Here is an 18,812-nt window from a genome sequence, read left to right on the forward strand (position 1 = left end):
TGGATGTAGTCCTGTGGAACGGCTTGCCATGCCATTTCCACCTGGCGCCTCAGTTGGACCAGCGTTCGTGCTGGACGTGCAGACCGCGTGAGACGACGCTTCATCCAGTCCCAAACATGCTCAATGGGGGACAGATCCGGAGATCTTGCTGGCCAGGGTAGTTGACTTACACCTTCTAGAGAACGATGGGTGGCACGGGATACATGCGGACGTGCATTGTCCTGTTGGAACAGCAAGTTCCCTTGCCGGTCTAGGAATGGTAGAACGATGGGTTCGATGACGGTTTGGATGTACCGTGCACTATTCAGTGTCCCCTCGACGATCACCAGTGGTGTACGGCCAGTGTAGGAGATCGCTCCCCACACCATGATGCCGGGTGTTGGCCCAGTGTGCCTCGGTCGTATGCAGTCCTGATTGTGGCGCTCACCTGCACGGCGCCAAACACGCATACGACCATCATTGGCACTAAGGCAGAAGCGACTCTCATCGCTGAAGACGACGCGTCTCCATTCGTCCCTCCATTCACGCCTGTCGCGACACCACTGGAGGCGGGCTGCACGATGTTGGGGCGTGAGCGGAAGACGGCCTAACGGTGTGCGGGACCGTAGCCCAGCTTCATGGAGACGGTTGCGAATGGTCCTCGCTGATACCCCAGGAGCAACAGTGTCCCTAATTTGCTGGGAAGTGGCGGTGCGGTCCCCTACGGCACTGCGTAGGATCCTACGGTCTTGGCGTGCATCCGTGCGTCGCTGCGGTCCGGTCCCAGGTCGACGGGCACTTGCACCTTCCGCCGACCACTGGCGACAACATCGATGTACTGTGGAGACCTCACGCCCCACGTGTTGAGCAATTCGGCGGTACGTCCACCTGGCCTCCCGCATGCCCACTATACGCCCTAGCTCAAAGTCCGTAAACTGCACATACGGTTCACGTCCACGCTGTCGCGGCATGCTACCAGTGTTAAAGACTGCGATGGAGCTCCGTATGCCACGGCAAACTGGCTGACACTGACGGCGGCGGTGCACAAATGCTGCGCAGCTAGCGCCATTCGACGGCCAACACCGCGGTTCCTGGTGTGTCCGCTGTGCCGTGCATGTGATCATTGCTTGTACAGCCCTCTCGCAGTGTCCGGAGCAAGTATGGTGGGTCTGACACACCGGTGTCAATGTGTTCTTTTTTCCATTTCCAGGAGTGTATTTGTTTGGTTTCAAGAATGCAGCAGCGACATTCCAAAGTTTGTTAGATGAGGTGTTGAAAATACTGAAGTTTTGTCGATGCCAAGTGTATCTGGATGACACATTTGTTTTTGCATTGGGTGTTCAGTAACAGAAATATTCAAGAGATTACGAGCTGCATGCCTAACATTGTGTAGGGAGAAATGCCACTTTGTGTTGCAAGATTATTTGGGTGAAATGATTACTAAGGTTGGTGTGAGGACTGATCAGGGTTTTATATAGGCGCTGCAAGATTTTCCAGACCAGGAATGAGAAAGGAGCTACAATCTTTTCTGGGACCCAGAAATTTTTGTAGAAAGTTCTCAAGTGGGTTTGTGGATATGTCACGACTGCTTATGCAGTTATTATAGAAATATATCAAGTTTGTGTGATTTTAAGACTGTCAAGGTCGTTCGTCGAATTAATGGAGATACTAACGTTGAATCCAGTGTTGATGTTTCCAGATTTCATAAGGAATTTATATTATTATGTGATGCATCAGACCATGCCCTCGTGTGCAGTTTGTGCCTGAGGCTGATGGAGATGAACACCGTATCACTTGTGTATTAAGACAACGTAAGGGGAACCAGAACGTTCTATCTTCTCCATGTTAATTTCAGCAAATACAAGGAACATTTTTAGCTGAAGCATTAAACTTACAGCTCCAAAATTTGGAGAATATTTTCAATGAGTACAAAGTTATAACGCCATGTTAAGTAATACTTATTGGTTTCTGTTTTGCAGTTTTTTTAAATGTTGCCAATTTTTTCTCTAGAGTTTTGCATCTTTACTTCTGTAGCTCCTTAATTATACAATTTTTTTACAATTTGTTATAACAATTAAGGAAATTAATTAAATGGTATTGTAGTTAGTAGTTTTTAAGAAAATGTTCCCTAAATATGAAAATTAGAAAATTAGAAACTTGCAGCAAATGGCTACAAAGTCTTTTAATACACTCCATATGATGGGTCATCAGCATCCTCTTCTCTTTCTAGTGCTAGTTTTCTTTTCACAGGTCTCTGCTTCCCTTTTGCTACGTGTTGCAGACTTCTGTCTCTTCTTGCTGCATTTCTTAGTCTTTCTTCATCCGTTAAGCGCATTGCGAAAATACTATTGTGCCTGGTTGGAAACCTAAGCATTTCAGCACATAATGTTTCCGGCATTGTATGTTGCAACTGCATCATACACTCCAAAGTGCAATCTGAAAAAAATTCTTTTCACGCCCTCTACTTCCATTGTTCAACTGTGCCATGAAAATTTCCCTCAGAACGTTCTTTATATTCCTCCTTGGTATTGGCCTTACATCTACAATGTTTGGAGAGAGTAGCAACATCAATAATTTTGCAACTGTCTGCACTGGTAGCTGTCACGATTCCATTTAGACGTTTACGACCTCTACTTTGCCATGATCCATTCAAAGAAATAGTCATTCTCCACAATTTCCATTATCAGTCACAGCCTCTTTAGCTGCTTTCTCCATCGTTGTTTGTGCAACATCTTCAGCAGAAGACCCCACCAATTCATTATAAAATTCGAACTTGGTTGGCGTTTTTGACAAGTTCATAATTCCACATAACATTGTTCCTCTAGCACTGCCCTTTCCTATGCCGTGCATGCCATACACTAGCCTAACATTTATGTCATACACCTTCTTTCCATTGTTAACACTACTAGGAATACTATTAGAATTATAAAACGGAACCTCTACACCACATTTGTCACTCTTCATTAACATTTTACATATCAAACCAATGTGTGAAATTATTTTCAATTCGAGTCCTCTTTCTTTGCAAACTTGGAATAATACATTATGTTTCAAACTATTTGACAGCAAGGAAATGTTAATTATTTCATTCACATCATTACTGTAATTTGCATAGTTTTCAAATTTTTTCTGCTATCAAAAGGTTTCTTGCTGGAAGAAGTTTTCTCACACAGATTGAGAGTGGATGGCGAAGCAGATGGAACAGCATCTCCCATCAAAACAACAAGGGATTTGTTATTTCACTCACTGCGTCTTTAATTATACATTCGATTGCTGAAATGGGCCATATTTATATCCACAAACCAAATATGTAAAACACATACGAGGAACATTCGTAAAATACTCAAAATTGCTGAGCCAAACAACAAACACATAGCAAAAACGTCAAAAGTCAACAAACACGGCGTGCCATTTATGTTTGCGGATATGAACAATTATTTGTCACAGATATAAAGGCCTACAACGTTGGAAAACAAAACACTGGTGATTTCCGCCACTAAACGCTAACTAAAGACAGCGAGCGGTGCCGTCAGAGATAACACACTAACTCGCTATGGCCATTTACGTGGCGCGACGCGGTGCATCAACTTTGAAATGGTAAAAAACACGCTAAGTGAAGCCTGACTTGTTTTAATCAGAAAACTCTAAATAACTTTATAAAAAAAAAACAAAAAACGTTAATTTTCCCATTTTCATCGTTCCTGCTCCCCTTAATGTAACGGAGAGAAATTATGCAATGACAGAGAGATGAACAGTCTGCTGTATGGAGTAATGTACAGCTTGTGTTACCTGTTTCTGGAAATAAGATCAATGTGGTGACAGATCATGCTGCTTTTAAATGGTAACTAGGTTTGAAGCCCCTATCCAGTAGGCTGACAAGTTTGGCCTTAGAGCTCAGTGATTCTGAGTATGAAGTGAAAGGGAGGTTGAGGCACTAGGCTTGCAAAATAGACCAGCAACTTTTGCATGGAATGGACGACAGTAACATAAGCCCCTCACATCTCTGTGCCGCCACCCTCTGAGGTAAAGTCCAGGCTGTACGCTGAGTCACCGGGAGGGTGAGAGTCTCCCGCCGCCCTGACTGGCGCCGTGCTGTGGCATCAACTGGAGGAGACCGGGCTTCGAGTCTGCGAGCACAGCCCGTGTAACGGCTTTGTCATGGTAGCAGGGCAGTTGCAAGTGCGGTCGCCACCGCCATAGTTGTGCCTCGGTGTGATGAGAATTTTGACAACACAGAATTTCCACGTCAGTTTGATGGTTAAATCAATGAGAAATGTTTCTAAAAAATTTTAAATCGAAAACAGCAAATGTCCATTGAATACTCTCAATTTAAGATGTACCTGTGGGGGAGAACAAAGAATTTTATTACAGGTATGTTCGGTGCTCTGCTTGGAACCACGCTGCAAATAGCAGAGAAGAAATTCCTCATGGTGACTCAATTCAGAACCTTGCGGACTTTTATTTTGCGAATCATTGGTGTCAAACCTTACAGTACCTACTGAGAAAAATGCGTCAGTAACGAATATTGCTCTGGATTGTTGTTCGCCGTTGAAACATTGTTATCCTGCCATTAGTATTATTCGTCAGTCTAGATGCTGATTAATCTGTGAAGGTTTGTTTAGATTGCCAAACGCTACACGGGCTCATAAATGAAATCTACGTATTAGTGACGATCATAAGGATTAGAGGCTGACAAAGAGATCTTTTGCTGACTAATTACGACGAGCAGCACCAACGCATCCCTGAAGGTATGTGCACAGAAAGAGCCCAACCAGTCCAGCATTGGCAGCTCAGTACCAACAACGACAAATTGTACCCCACTACCACTAAGGAAACTGCAATGGAGGAAGCTTTTTGCGAATTGCTGACCGCATCTGGCTGACTGCGGATCGAGGGCTGTGAGTGTTAGCCGTTCTGGGACAGTATTTGGATGCTTTCGTATCTGAGGTGAAAAGCAGACTAAGTGGTCGATAGTAAAGCACCGTATCAACACTGGACATCGTCCACCAATTAGCTAGCTCTTCTATGAGTCTACGCAGTCGCCAGTCGGAAGACACATAATTCTGGTTGGAGATCCTGCATGGTCATTCAAATTTCAGACAGTCCTTGGTCCTCTCCTGGGCCAATTGTGAAGAAGTGCAGAATATGGAATTCTTGCATCGACTGAAGAAAATCTTGAATAACATGTCTACACATTGCCACGCAGTGATGACATCCTAAAGTGCATGAAAGTGGCAAAGTGTATCTCTAGTAATGATTTGCAAACAGACTCCTAGCAAAATGAGGTTGAGGAGCATGACCGGACCTTTGGCGTATGGTGGGTAACATGCTTAGTTACCATTAATGAACGAAGCCTTATTGCTATCGGGATGACACTGTCGCTTTTGGAAGACATCTGAATAATATCTAAACTGCCTACAACCTTTATGGGATCTGTTCAGACTGATTTCCGATTCCGAAAAGGTGCACCTTCACCACGTAGAAAACAAGAAGCTTTGAGCATTTAGTTCGTACCAAAGGAGTCCTTCCTGATCCAGTGGAAATAATAGCCATAACGATCCTCGACACATTCATGATGTGAAAAGTTCTGGTTGTTGTTTTTTGGGGACGAGATCATACAGCGAGGTCATCGGTATAATCGGATTAGGGAAGGACGGGGAAGGAAGCCGGCCGTGCCCTTTCACAGAAACCATCCCGACATTTGGCTGGAGCGATTTTGGAAAATCACGGAAGACCTAAATCAGGATGGCCGGACGCGGGATTGAACCGTCGTCCTCCAGAATGCGAGTCCAGTGTGCTAACCAGTGCGCCACCTCGATCGGTGGAGAAGCTCTATCACAATGTGCTCATACTGCTTGCCATTTATAAGGAACTCCTGTTTTGTGTACCAATGCACTTCATTTGCGCGTATTTCAGGGAGCCTTAAAATCTTCCTGTAACGAGAGCCACAAACATGTTTGCTTGCCCTTAGGTTGTCTCTGACACTTCTGCACGTTTCATAACGAGAAAGCCGAGACAGAATGTTTCCCTGACGCTAGCATTTGTGGAGTGGGTTCAGTTCTAATATTCAGGAAGGTTCTTCCGCCGTACTCTCCACATTCGAGATAAACTACCTGCACCTGAGAAAGTGTGGCTTTCAGTTAGCTGAATCATTAAAATGTTCTTGGCGTATTTATTTGGCTAACCATTCACCAGTGCGATGGACCATAACAACAGTGAAGAAGAAGGTACTGATCAAAGGAGGATTACAATTAAAAAAGGGAACATCGTATTAGAATTACTGTAACCTGATAGGGCAGAAATGTTTGGTTATCATCCCAACACATATACAGTCAGCAATTTTTCTACTTTTCCATGAACTCCAAAATCTGATCACCTGGAATTCCTAAAGACTGCCTTAGTCTCAGTTATCTCTGGGCAGGACTCTACCGATCTGTTAGACACTATCTGAGCTACTGTGAGGAATGCCAGCGATGGGAGCACATGCCACGGCTACCTCCGGGACATCTGGTACCAATTCTGCCCGCAGCAGCACCATTGCACCGAACTGGTACCGACATCTAGAGGAGCTGCCCTAAGTTGACATATAATTATTTTGGCTGTGTACCTCACATTTTATGCTTTCACCAAAGCAGTGTCACTTGTCAAAGCTTCGGAAGTTGCTATGATCCTTGTACTATACATCATTTTGAAGTATAGTGCTCCAACACTGGTCATAGAAAGGTTTCCTTGTTGAGGTTAGAATGTGAGGTGATTTCATGTTGCGATATCACCCACAGGATGACGACTCCTCTCCAGGCACACACGATTGGCATCACAGAACACTTTAATGAGACCTTGGCAGATCTATTGGAGATGCAGACTGATGTCAAACAGGAGTGGAATACAAAATGCCCCGTGTAACATTCTTGAACATAGCAGAAAAAGGGACTTCACGACAGTCGTGAGACAGAAATGAAAACAGATACACAGCGCCCGTTTCATCGCGACAATACTCAGTACAGCTGCATGAAACACATCATCAGGACGAAAGAAGCAAGATAGCTGACTCATGTACAGACCTTAAACACAGCCACGAAAAAGAGCGAGAGCACTACAATGTCTAAGGCCATCCCGTGCGATACAGCCAGGCGGATTCCGTATGGACGTTTATAGCTGTGTGGGAAGGTGGTCTCCAGGAAAAGATACTAAAGCAGATCTACTTTGTGCTGTATCGTATCCTTTGTCGGCTCTCAGATGCCACTTACAAAGTCGAGGATTGTGACCCCCTCATCAAGAGGACCAATATGTAGAGATGTCGTCCATGTACTTCATGTGACGACGTACTAGAGTCCTGAGGAGCAGATCAGCTCTGGAAGCTCCACATTAAAGGAAACTGAAGACCCCCTCGACGACTGTGAAGCTTTGTCAGAGCGACTACCTTCAATGTTTGCCATCTTGCAGTGGATGTGACAACACGACTGGAACGTGAGAATCCCAGTATTGTCATGCCGAGCTTCACTGACAGGGTTTAGATCCAGGGTGCTGCAGTCGGCTCCAGTGAGAACATCAGAAACAGCAAGTCGCTGTTTCTCCAGGAGAGGGAGAAATGCCGTGGACTGCACTGTATGCAATGTGGTGTAACGGTCAGCCGTCATTGACAGGCATGCCGATTATATTAGATTAGATTCCAGTTTCGTTCCATACACCCAAGGATGAGATGATTCTCGTGGGTATGTAACACGTCAGAAACTATAACATAGAAAGCATAGAAGATTTCAATATAAAACTCACTTCCCCTATTATTTGTCAAGAGATGGTCAAAACATGTGCATTCCTGCTTAGGTGAGGGATAACGTGCTTTCTTATCATGCAGCTGGCCTGGGTTGGATTCCCGGCTGAGTTGGATGTTTTCTCCGTTCGTGTCCTAGGGATTGTGTTGTTCTCATCATCATTTCGTCATAATTGACACGCAGGTTGCCCAATGTGGCGTCACCTGAAATAAGACTTGAAACCCGGTGGCCGAACTTCCCAGAACTGGGCCTCCTGACCATCAATACCAAACGATCATATCATTTTGTCAAAGTATATGATTACATCTCAGTAAATTGGAACTGATAATATTTGGAGAATTCATACACTGTCCAAAGGTGACATAGTTAACTACGTTTAATAAATTTATCATACACAAAATACCTAATCTTGGCTGTTGTGACCAAGTGATGTCTTAACAGAATCTAACGTTTCTACTTAAGCTGTTCTAACAGTTCCTTATAACATACTCATCTGTAGAGTAGAAGGAGTTGTCTACCAAAAAACGTGTTTCAAACTCTGCTTTAATTGTGTTTTATCAGAAAGTTTTTAATGGTGCTGGCAATTTATTGAAAATGTGTGTTCATGGCTATTGGATCAATGCACCTAGTTGACTCATTTTAGGTCTTTATGTACATTATTCTCTTCCTAGTACTGACACTGCGTATTGAGCTATTGGTTGAAAAAGAGGCATATTATTAGCAACAAATTTCATTAAGAAATGAATATACTAAGAAGCAATGTTTACGATACCCAGTTCGATGAACAGGTTTCTACGTGATGTTCCTGAATTTACTCCACAAATGATTCTTATTATATACTCTTTTGAACTGTAAAAACTTTTTCTCGATTTGACGAGTTATACCAAAATATGTTCACACATGAGATTACAGAATGAAAGTAAGCAAAGTACGCATTTTTTTTTTTTTTTTTTTTACATTTGTATCTCCTACATCTGACGTCATTAGCTTTGCAAATATAGACTTGCTTAGGCGCTTTATCAATTCTGTGATATGCCCTTCCCAAGTGAACTCATTATCGAGTTGTAATCCCAGAAATGTAACAATGTCAACCGCTTCTATCTGTATGTGTTCATATGTTAGACATATGCTGGGAGGAAGTCTCTTACAGGTTATGAAATGCATAAGTTAAGTTCAGAGAAAATTTGAGTCTCGTAACAAATAAATACCCCACTCATACGGTTATAGTTGGTGGGGACTTCAACCTTCCCTCGATATGTTGGCAAAAATACTTGTTCAAAACCGGTGGTAGGCAGAAAACATCTTCCGAGATTGTTCTAGGTGCTTTCTCCGAAAATTATTTCGAGCAGTTAGTCCACGAACTCACGCGAATTGTAAATGGTTGCGAAAACACACTTGATCTCTTAGCCACAAACAATCCCGAGCTAATAGAGAGTATCATGATTGATACAGGGATTAGTGATCACAAGGTCGTTGTAGCTAGGCTCAATACCGTTTCTTCCAAATCCACCTGAAACAAACGCAAAATAATTTTGTTTAAAAAAGTGGATAGAGTGTCACTAGAAGCCTTCCTAAGAGACAAACTCCATTCCTTCTGAACTGACTATGCAAATGTAGACCAGATGTGGCTCAAATTCAAAGATATAGTAGCAACAGCAATTGAGAGATTCATACCTCATAAATTGGTAAGAGATGGAACTGATCCCCCATGGTACACAAAACAGGTCCGAACGCTGTTGCAGAGGCAACGGAAAAAGCATGCGAAGTTCAGAAGAACGCGAAATCCCGAAGATTGTCTAAAATTTACAGACGCGCGAAATTTGGCACGGACTTCAATGCGAGATGTTTTTAATAGGTTCCACAACGAAACATTGTCTCGAAATTTGGTAGAAAATCCGAAGAAATTCTGGTCGTATGTAAAGTACACAAGCGGCAAGACGCAGTCAATACCTTCGCTGCGCAGTGCCGATGGTACTGTTACCGACGACTGTGCCGCTAAAGCGGAGTTATTGCACGCAGTTTTCCGAAATTCCTTCACCAGGGACGACGAATGGAATATTCAAGAATTTGAAACACGAACAGCTGCTAGCATGAGTTTCTTAGAAGTAAATACCTTAGGAGTTGCGATGCAACTCAAATCGCTTGATACGGGCAAGTCTTCAAGTCCAGATTTTATACGGATTAGGTTCCTTTCAGATTACGCTTATACAATAGCTCCCCACTTAGCAGTCATGTACAACCGCTCGCTCACCGATAGATCTGTACCTACAGATTCAAAAATTGCGCAGGTCGCTCCAGTGTTTAAGAAGCGTAGTAGGAGTAATCCATCGAACTACAGACCTATATCATTGACGTCGGTTTGCAGTAGGGTTTTGGAGCATATACTGTATTCAAACATTATTAATCACCGCGAAGGGAACGTTCTATTGATACGTAATCAGCATGGTTTCAGAAAACATCGTTCTTGTGCAACGCAACTAGCTCTTTATTCGCACGAAGTAATGGCCGCTATCGGCAGGGAATCTCAAGTTGATTCCGTATTTCTAGATTTCCGGAAAGCTTTTGACACCGTTCCTCACAAGCGACTTCTAATCAAGCTGCGGGCCTATGGGGTATCGTCTCAGTTGTGCGACTGGATTCGTGATTTCCTATCAGGAAGGTCGCAGTTCGTAGTAATAGACGGCAAATCATCGAGTAAAATTGAAGTGATATTAGGTGTTCCCCAGGGAAGCGTCCTGGGACCTCTGCTGTTCCTGATCTATATAAATGACCTGGGTGACAATCTGAGCAGTTCTCTTAGGTTGTTCGCACATGATGCTGTAATTTACCGTCTAGTAAGGTCATCCGAAGACTAGTATCAGTTGCAAAGCGATTTAGAAAACATTGCTGTATGGTGTGGCAGGTGGCAGTTGACGCTAAATAACGAAAAGTGTGAGGTGATCCACATGAGTTCCAAAAGAAATCCGTTGGAGTTCGATTACTCGATAAATAGTACAATTCTCAAGGCTGTCAATTCAACTAAGTACCTGGGTGTCAAAATTACGAACAACTTCAGTTGGAAAGACTACATAGATAATATTGTGGGGAAGGCGAGCAAAAGGTTGCATTTCATTGTCAGGACACTTAGAAGATGCAACAAGTCCATCTAAAGCGACAGCTTACACTACACTCGTTCGTCCTCTGTTAGAATAATGCTGCGCGGTGTGGGATCCTTACCAGGTGGGATTGACGGAGGATATCGAAAGGGTGCAAAAAGGGCAGTTCGTTTTCTATTATCACGTAATAGGGGAGAGATTGTGGCAGATATGATACGCGAGTTGGGATGGAAGTCATTAAAGCAAAGACGTTTTTCGTCGCGGCGAGATCTATTTACGAAATTTCAGTCTCCAACTTTCTCTTCCGAATGCGAAAATATTTTGTTGAACCCAACCTACATAGGTAGGAATGAAATAAAATAAGATAAAGCAGAGCTCGAACAGAAAGGTTTAGGTGTTCATTTTTCCCGTGCGCTGTTCGGGAGTGGAATGGTAGATAGTATGATTGTGGTTTGATGAACCCTCTGCCAAGCACTTAAATGTGAATTGCAGAGTAATCATGTAGATGTAGATGTAGATGTAGACTGCCGATCGCCCATTCAAACCAAACCACCAGCATCTATTTGTCATTTAGTGGTTTTCATTTCTGGAAAGTTTCTGAAATTTGAAATGTTCATATAATATGGATTTTTCGATGCTGTAAAAACGGCAGCATTATCGATTCAGGAATCACTTGTCTTGATTCTGTATGTTCGTGGTTGTAACAAACACGCTTTCGATTGTAAGTGCTGTGGTAGACTGATGGCTTTGCTTTGAGGTTTTTGTCTTGATTGTAGTTACAACATAACACCTTGATAGTTTGCCAGTTCATTAAAGGACCAAATAGAAAAAACTCATACAGGTAATACCACTCTGGTTAAAAATTGATTTGAAGAGGTACCGTTAATTGTTACATTACCACAGATTAAAATTCATTATTACATTCTCACAGAATAACGTTCACTGCTCCTCCTCTTTTACAAAACTGAGGAAGCCGCAGTACTGTTGGCTATGGTGATGTGCCGCAGGCTGTCCTACGTGTCCTCCGACGCCAAGATGTATTTGTAGCGTCTGCCATTCACGCACACACACACACACACACACACACACACACACACACACACACACACACAGATACAGTTGGCAAAGCCAACATGTTATAATAGCAACATCGTTCCACCCACTGGTGGTCTGTTCGGTTACAATATTGATCCACTCCACAACTTTCGTTGCAAGTACTTTGGTGCACTGGGAGCCCCACACACATCCGCTTCAGTTACAGACCACTGCCTGACTCCTAGCTGTAGGCACCCTGCATGCCCACCACGGCTTGCCAACTTCCCCTGCGGTCTATGCTACCTCTGTCTGCCTACTCTGTCTCTCACAATTTAATTATATAATGCAAGTTTGTTCTACCGAAACTTATCAATTTATCAGCGGCTACAATATATTCACAATCAGATTTTACTAACTGAATAACTTTTCATTGTGAAATACTTTAGACAAATGTGTAAAATTAACGACAATTATTTTATTAAAAGCAAGGATAACAAAATGATTAATTTGGTTATAGAAACTGTTGTGTATTCTGTGTAGTACACAAGAAACTCAAATCCATTGAGGAAGTAATTGCAGCTGCATCCAAGATTGTTTGGGCAAGACTCAATAGCAGGACTGGTCATAAATTATAATTGGATTCTTGTATTGATAACCAAACTCACTTCGTAATGTTACTGAAAACTTGAGAGAGAACCATTAGATGATTATTATGTAAGTTTCTCAATCATATTGTAATCACTAGATGGGACTTTAATTCAATAACTGGTGGGTATAATTACAATTTTGTTAGTGGCAGATGTGACAAGACATCCTGCGAAACATCAATAAATGCGTTCTCTGATAACTACCAACAACATATAGTTGAGAATTCCAGTCAAGACGGAAGTAGTGTATATTGGATCTAATGAAACAAATACACCTGATCTGTCTGAGAATGTCTAGAGTGAAACTTGTATCAATACCTATGAGGTAGCTGTAACAACAACGATTACCACTGTAAAAAGGGCAACAAAAACAATTGTATGGATTTATAAGTTCACTAAAGTAGATTAAGATGAAGAAATTGTTTCTTTCTGCTCAGGAAAGGAGAATGTAGAGCAACTATGGCTCAAATTCAAGGGAATAGTTGACCATACCTTGGATAAGTATGTACCTGGCAGAACAGTTCGTGGTCGATGGGACGTTCCTTGGTATATGGTCACTGTGAAGAAGTTTCTAAGGAAACAGGGACAACCGCATATTAGATCTAAAACATGGAATACCGATGTACATAGAGGGTTGCTCATTTGGCTTTAAAGTAGACAATGCGTGACGCCTTCGGTGAGTACCATAGTAGAATATTATCCAAAGATGTTTCACATAACACGAAGAAATATTGGTCTTATGTAAAGGCTGTTAGTGGCATCAGAGTTAGTGCTCAGAAACACATGGACAAGACAGGAACTGAAACTTTGGGTTTCAAGTGTTCCTTTACAAAGGCAAACTCACAAGTACTGCCCCAGTTTTATTCTCGTGCCAGTGCAAAGACGACAGATGTAGACATTAGCGTCAGTGGCGTTGAGGAACAGCTAAAGTCGTTACACTGAACAAAGCTCCAAGGCTTTGTGGAATCCCCGTCGGTTTCTATACCAGATTTGCGGCTCATTTAGAACCACTTTTAACCGTTATACATCGAAAATCACTCGAATAGAACTCTATGCCGTTTGGTGGGAAGAATGCACGGGTCATACGGGTGTCCACGAAGGACATCAGAACTGATCCACATTGGCAGCTATTTGTTGTAGAATCTCAGAACATACTCTGAGTTCAGAGACCTCCTCCATGCCAGCCATCACGGATTCTGTAAACATCGACGTCTGACGTCGAACTCGCTCTTTTTCCACATGAATCTCTGAAAGCTATGGATCAAGGCACTCAGATATGTGCAGTGTTTCTTCCAAGAGTTATTTGATTCAACAACATACATAATATTATCATCTACAGCACGTTCATATGGGCTGTCAAGACATGTTTTTGTTTACATTGAGAATTTGTTGCTAGGACGCACACAGAGAAATCCGTAGAATCTTGGATGGAGAATTTGAACTACACGAATCACCAAGAGCATACCATGAAGGGCAGTGCGAATGATCACAGGCTTATTTGACTGCCTGGAGATATGTGGCAAAATATTAACTGGGGACACTCCGAGAAAGAGGTCGTCGTACTTATTGCGAGAAACATGTAAGAAAATGTCAAGAACTGTCTTTTTGGGCAAAAGCTAAAAATATTCTTCAGATCGTCACATCTATAGTAAAGATAAGTTGAGGCAAAGGACAGTTCTCACAGACATGTCCCAGAAGCCTTCGCATGCTGCACCCATGGATGGAACACAATCAAACCTCTACGTGGAGCAAATGATAGGATTAAGCTTAAGTACAGAAACCGCACAAAATTGCTGACAAAGATAACTGTGGAGAGTCAGTAACAATTTGAAGCAAACAAAATGGCCTGAGAATTACGGGATTTTAATTTAGAGACATAGGTACCTGATTATTTACTAGCAGAAATATAAATTTGCTGGCTAACATATAAGACTTGCTGTACGTTTATGTTTTTAAAGCCACAAAGTTGTGATTACTCTCATAATTTTCGTACCAGTGCAATTTTACTCTGGTTGACAAATTTCGTTTTTGTCCATTGTACAATTTTACAGGACAATCGCCATCGGTAGAATATAATTCATATTGAATGTATAACTACTTCCTTTTTTATTCAGATACTTTTAGTGTAGAACAGTACTTGCTTCCTGGATTCCTTAAGGCATTCGATACAGTTTCACATTTTCGAATGAAGAATATAGTCAGAGCTTTCTGAGGATCGGCCCAGATTCGAGACTGGATTTAGGATTTAAAAGCAGGTATGGACAGACATAAAGGAAACTTATGTTGTCAGGAGTACTCCAATGACAGTGTCACTGTTGTGATTTCCACTGTCCATTGTACACACGTTCCTGCTAATAACTTCAGGTACGATTAGAGAGTATAAGTAATGCCACTTACGTTTAATAATGCCAAGGTCATTGAAGAGACTTTTGCAACATGCTGCAATAGCAACTTCACTTAATCTTTCTTGCCAAACATATCCACATGCTGGTACAACATCAGTCTGTTGTGCACCTCGATGTAAAAGACGTCTCATATAGAATCCCATCCAGTGTGGACCCCATTGATATCTACGTGTGAAACTTGAATTCTAACAATACAGCTTTTTTGTAAGAAGGGAAGTTGTTTGTTGGGAATCAGTGATAAAGCTGTTACTTATTACCCAGACTCTTCCTGGTACTGGTTTGTTTATGCCCTCCATCAGCTTACTTGTGTCATCGGTAAACAAACAGATTCTGAAGAGGCCTTCATACCTGTGGTTCATCCTTAGTATAGGTCAAGGTGTAATATCGTTCATAAACTTTTAATATCAGCAGCAGAAGTCTACAAGATATTGTAAGGTAATAATTTTCTACATTGCAGAATGACCATGGCGGAGCCCTTGTTCTCAAATCCAAAGAAGGCTACAAGCAGATCGGGATTGCCAGCTTTATCTATGACAAGTGCGACGTACCTATACCTGGTGGCTTCTCCAGGGTAACCCACTTCCTCGACTGGATCACAAAAACTGTTGCAATTACTGTTGAGTGAGAAGCTGGCATTGATAGTTACAGTGTTCCATTACTAGATCACATTCAATATGTATTTTAATGAAACTAAAAAAAATCAGCACATGACACTTAATAATAAGCCAAAAAAGATGTTCTCAGACCACTGTCCACCTGAGTGACGGAGTAGATTGAACTGCGCTTGATTGCAGCATTCACCATGTGCTTTCTGTGGATCAGTTGTTTTCCTCTCTGGATGTTCCCAGCAAGTGACAATATGTGACTGAAGAAAACTGTTTATCTCTGTGTCAACATGGATTCAAGGAATAAAATTAATATGTAACTATGTTTCTTTTTAGTAATTTACGGGTAGAATGTATTTAGAGAGTGTTTTAATATTTTAATGTACTCAAACCTATCTAATAATTGTTATTTGTTTCATGACAGCAATGTAGTGCTATATTTTTTCCATGTACCGCTGGGTCTACATTTGGTAACGGCCTGTATTAAAAATTTCAGTGGAAATGTTTTCACATTTTTTTGCATTGGATATTAATTTTTCTGAATATTTCAAAGATTTCAGTTATTTTCGAACAAAAATACTAAACAGTTTGAACATGCCCTAGAACTTCAGTCATTTATTTTTTTAAGTTTCCTGTTTTCGCGTTATTTTGCTGTAGAACCTTGCATCGTTCACCAGTATAAATTCTTCATTCACAAAATCTAAGTCAGGACTCGTATTTAGCTTACATCACCACACTTTGGTCTGTCAGCAAAGGACGGACACTGAAGACTGAGTGTTTAGTGGTCGACAGTGACACTGTATGTAAAGTGACATTGAGGGCTAAAGTCTTGTTTCACAGCTCTTCAGGATCACTCAGTTACTGATACATCCTGCAGTACTGCAAAGACTGGAGGAAGAAGAAGATGAAGAAGAAGAAGGAACACTACTTCCTGATAATGCATTGTCGGTCTATCTGACCGTGGCAACATGAATATTGTCATGTCATTCCTAACACATCCAGATGGAATCTATTCGAACATGTGTATATAGTTTTCAAAACGTAATTGCAGCCTAAATAACAGTTAGTACAGTAGATTTGCCAGCATCAATGGAGTAACTTACACAACATCCCACCGACAGAAAGAGTGGAGGCAATGATGTTGCACTGGAAAACGAGGTTCAACTACTGGAATGTTTCTACATCCATCACCATATATGAGTTGATATCTTTTACACGAGTCTGACATATTCTAGGGTATTTGGTAAGGGATAATTCAAATCTTATTATCGCTTTCAAACAAGACAATATGAATTTAAAACACATTTATCAAGTACATGTAGGAAATAGGAATGAATTTATGAAGGTATGTGGAGTCTGTTGGTATTACACAAAGTAATGATTAAACAGGAAAATTGAATGACACCCAATAAAAGTGGAATTTCCAGCAACTTCTCTACGTATAGCAATGAAGGAGTTGAATATTTCAGTATACAATACATTATGATTATATTCACATGTAGGTCATGTATCCAGTCTGAGAATAGGTGTATAAATACACAGAACATTTGTCCATGTGTATGCACAAACTTGCATACTGCAAGGGCCATGTTAACTGAATAAACACTACAAGATATGAACAAAATAACTTGAAGATATTAAGGGGACACAAGTTCAACAAGAAGTAAATGTCATAGCCCTAGTGAAGTTATTTGTTATATTAAATGTAAAGGTTGATGACGATGAACGAATTTTAGAAATACAGTAAAAATAAATCTACAGAGACCACACAAGTTGCATATTGTGTCGAAATCAGTTTAGTATGCAACAGCATGTTGACAAAACGTAAAGTTATTGTTGCACGAAAGGCCATTCGACAGAAATTACGATTTCTAAGGTTAGGACACTCAGAATGAGTTAACTCTCTCACAGAAAAGTTTAATCCAACTGTATCTGTAGAGCGACTCACACACACTCCTGCTAAGGTACATGGGGCCAAAGAAGAAGGATTAGGATGTGCTGCTCCTGATTTCTTTAGCTGTCACAGAGACAGTTAAACAGACTCTACATACTGGGGCAGTGGGGAAGTACCATATATGTAGGCTCCGCAGCCTGTAAGCTTCACCAAGCATGCCCTATTTGTTTAGAGTAAGGGTTCTGAAAGAATTCTTGGTCTAATGGATCTAATATTCCTAAAACCTTCAATGCCTGGCAGCCATGAACCCAGAGATCTATAAACCTGTGCTGAAATATTGCGATGGCACAAATAGTCGAACAAAAAGCCCTAAGATTAGGTGGCACACAATCATTATTAAACATGTGTTATGCGGCAGAACCAGTAAAGGTACTGACATTCAGCATAAAAAGATAAATATCAATCTCTGGACTACATATATTATGTTACTTCCATTGAAACAAAAGGGCAGCTTTGACTGCTCACAGCATCAGCTACTGCTGGAATTAGAGCTCATATGAATAAAATCACATCAGTCATTCGACAGTTTAGGGAAAGGCAAATCATTAAACAAATATGGAGAGAGTAGTCTGAAAACCACACAAATCAGCACATGAAAGATTTTGTCATAGGCATGTTATTGCACATGGACTGCATGACTTGTACATACAATGCAATATTTAAGACATAATTGAGGATTCGATTACATCTTAATGGTTATTGATATGTATTCCAATTTTTCCTCGACATTGCCAGTGATAAGGTGAAGTTGGGTGGATGTTTGAACAACTGATGCCGTATCCTGGAAACCTTCAAACTGACTATGGAGATGAAATTGACAATAGGCATTTCAAGGCGTTAATGCAGTTGTATAGAATATACTAATACTCTGCTCCTCTCCCTTGAAACGTTTGAATAGCATGAAAAAAAACAAATTTCGATACATTTTAATCTTTGAGTATCATACTAATGGCTAGACACACTCCCACACTCTCCCACAAAGAACTGAACAGCCTAACTGAACTGCATGTCATACAATATGAATGAAACGGCTTAATATTCACAGTAATGAGACTCTAACTCAATCATATTAAAGTGGAAGATCCACAGTATCAGACATTTAATGTAGGTGATTTGGTCTTTCAGAGTAGAAGACTGAATTTGAGAAATCATATGTACTGAACTGAACATCAGAAATATTTACCATTTTCAAACTGCAGAGATGAAACACAAGGATGTATATCTTAAAAGATGGCAAAGGTGAAGAAATTTCTGGGCTTTTTACACAGAAGAATTGGAGAAGAGCTCTGAACCACATGTTTTTCTCGTGGAGTGGTTCAT

At 41.3% G+C, this 18,812-nt stretch overlaps 1 protein-coding gene across 1 annotated transcript in view; it reads left to right on the top strand.

The window, feature by feature from the left end:
- Nucleotides 1–15,833, top strand: part of LOC126425256 (collagenase-like) — a 210,483-nt gene extending 194,650 nt beyond the window's left edge. Inside the window, exon 6 of the mRNA XM_050088227.1 lies at nucleotides 15,391–15,833. Coding sequence (XP_049944184.1) covers nucleotides 15,391–15,558 — 168 coding nt within the window. The 3' untranslated portion in view covers nucleotides 15,559–15,833. The remainder of the gene's footprint in view (nucleotides 1–15,390) is intronic.
- Nucleotides 15,834–18,812: the final 2,979 nt, after the last annotated feature.

The sequence above is a fragment of the Schistocerca serialis genome, chromosome 10 (genome assembly GCF_023864345.2).
Source record: "Schistocerca serialis cubense isolate TAMUIC-IGC-003099 chromosome 10, iqSchSeri2.2, whole genome shotgun sequence".
Classification (NCBI taxonomy): Eukaryota; Metazoa; Arthropoda; class Insecta; order Orthoptera; family Acrididae; genus Schistocerca; species Schistocerca serialis.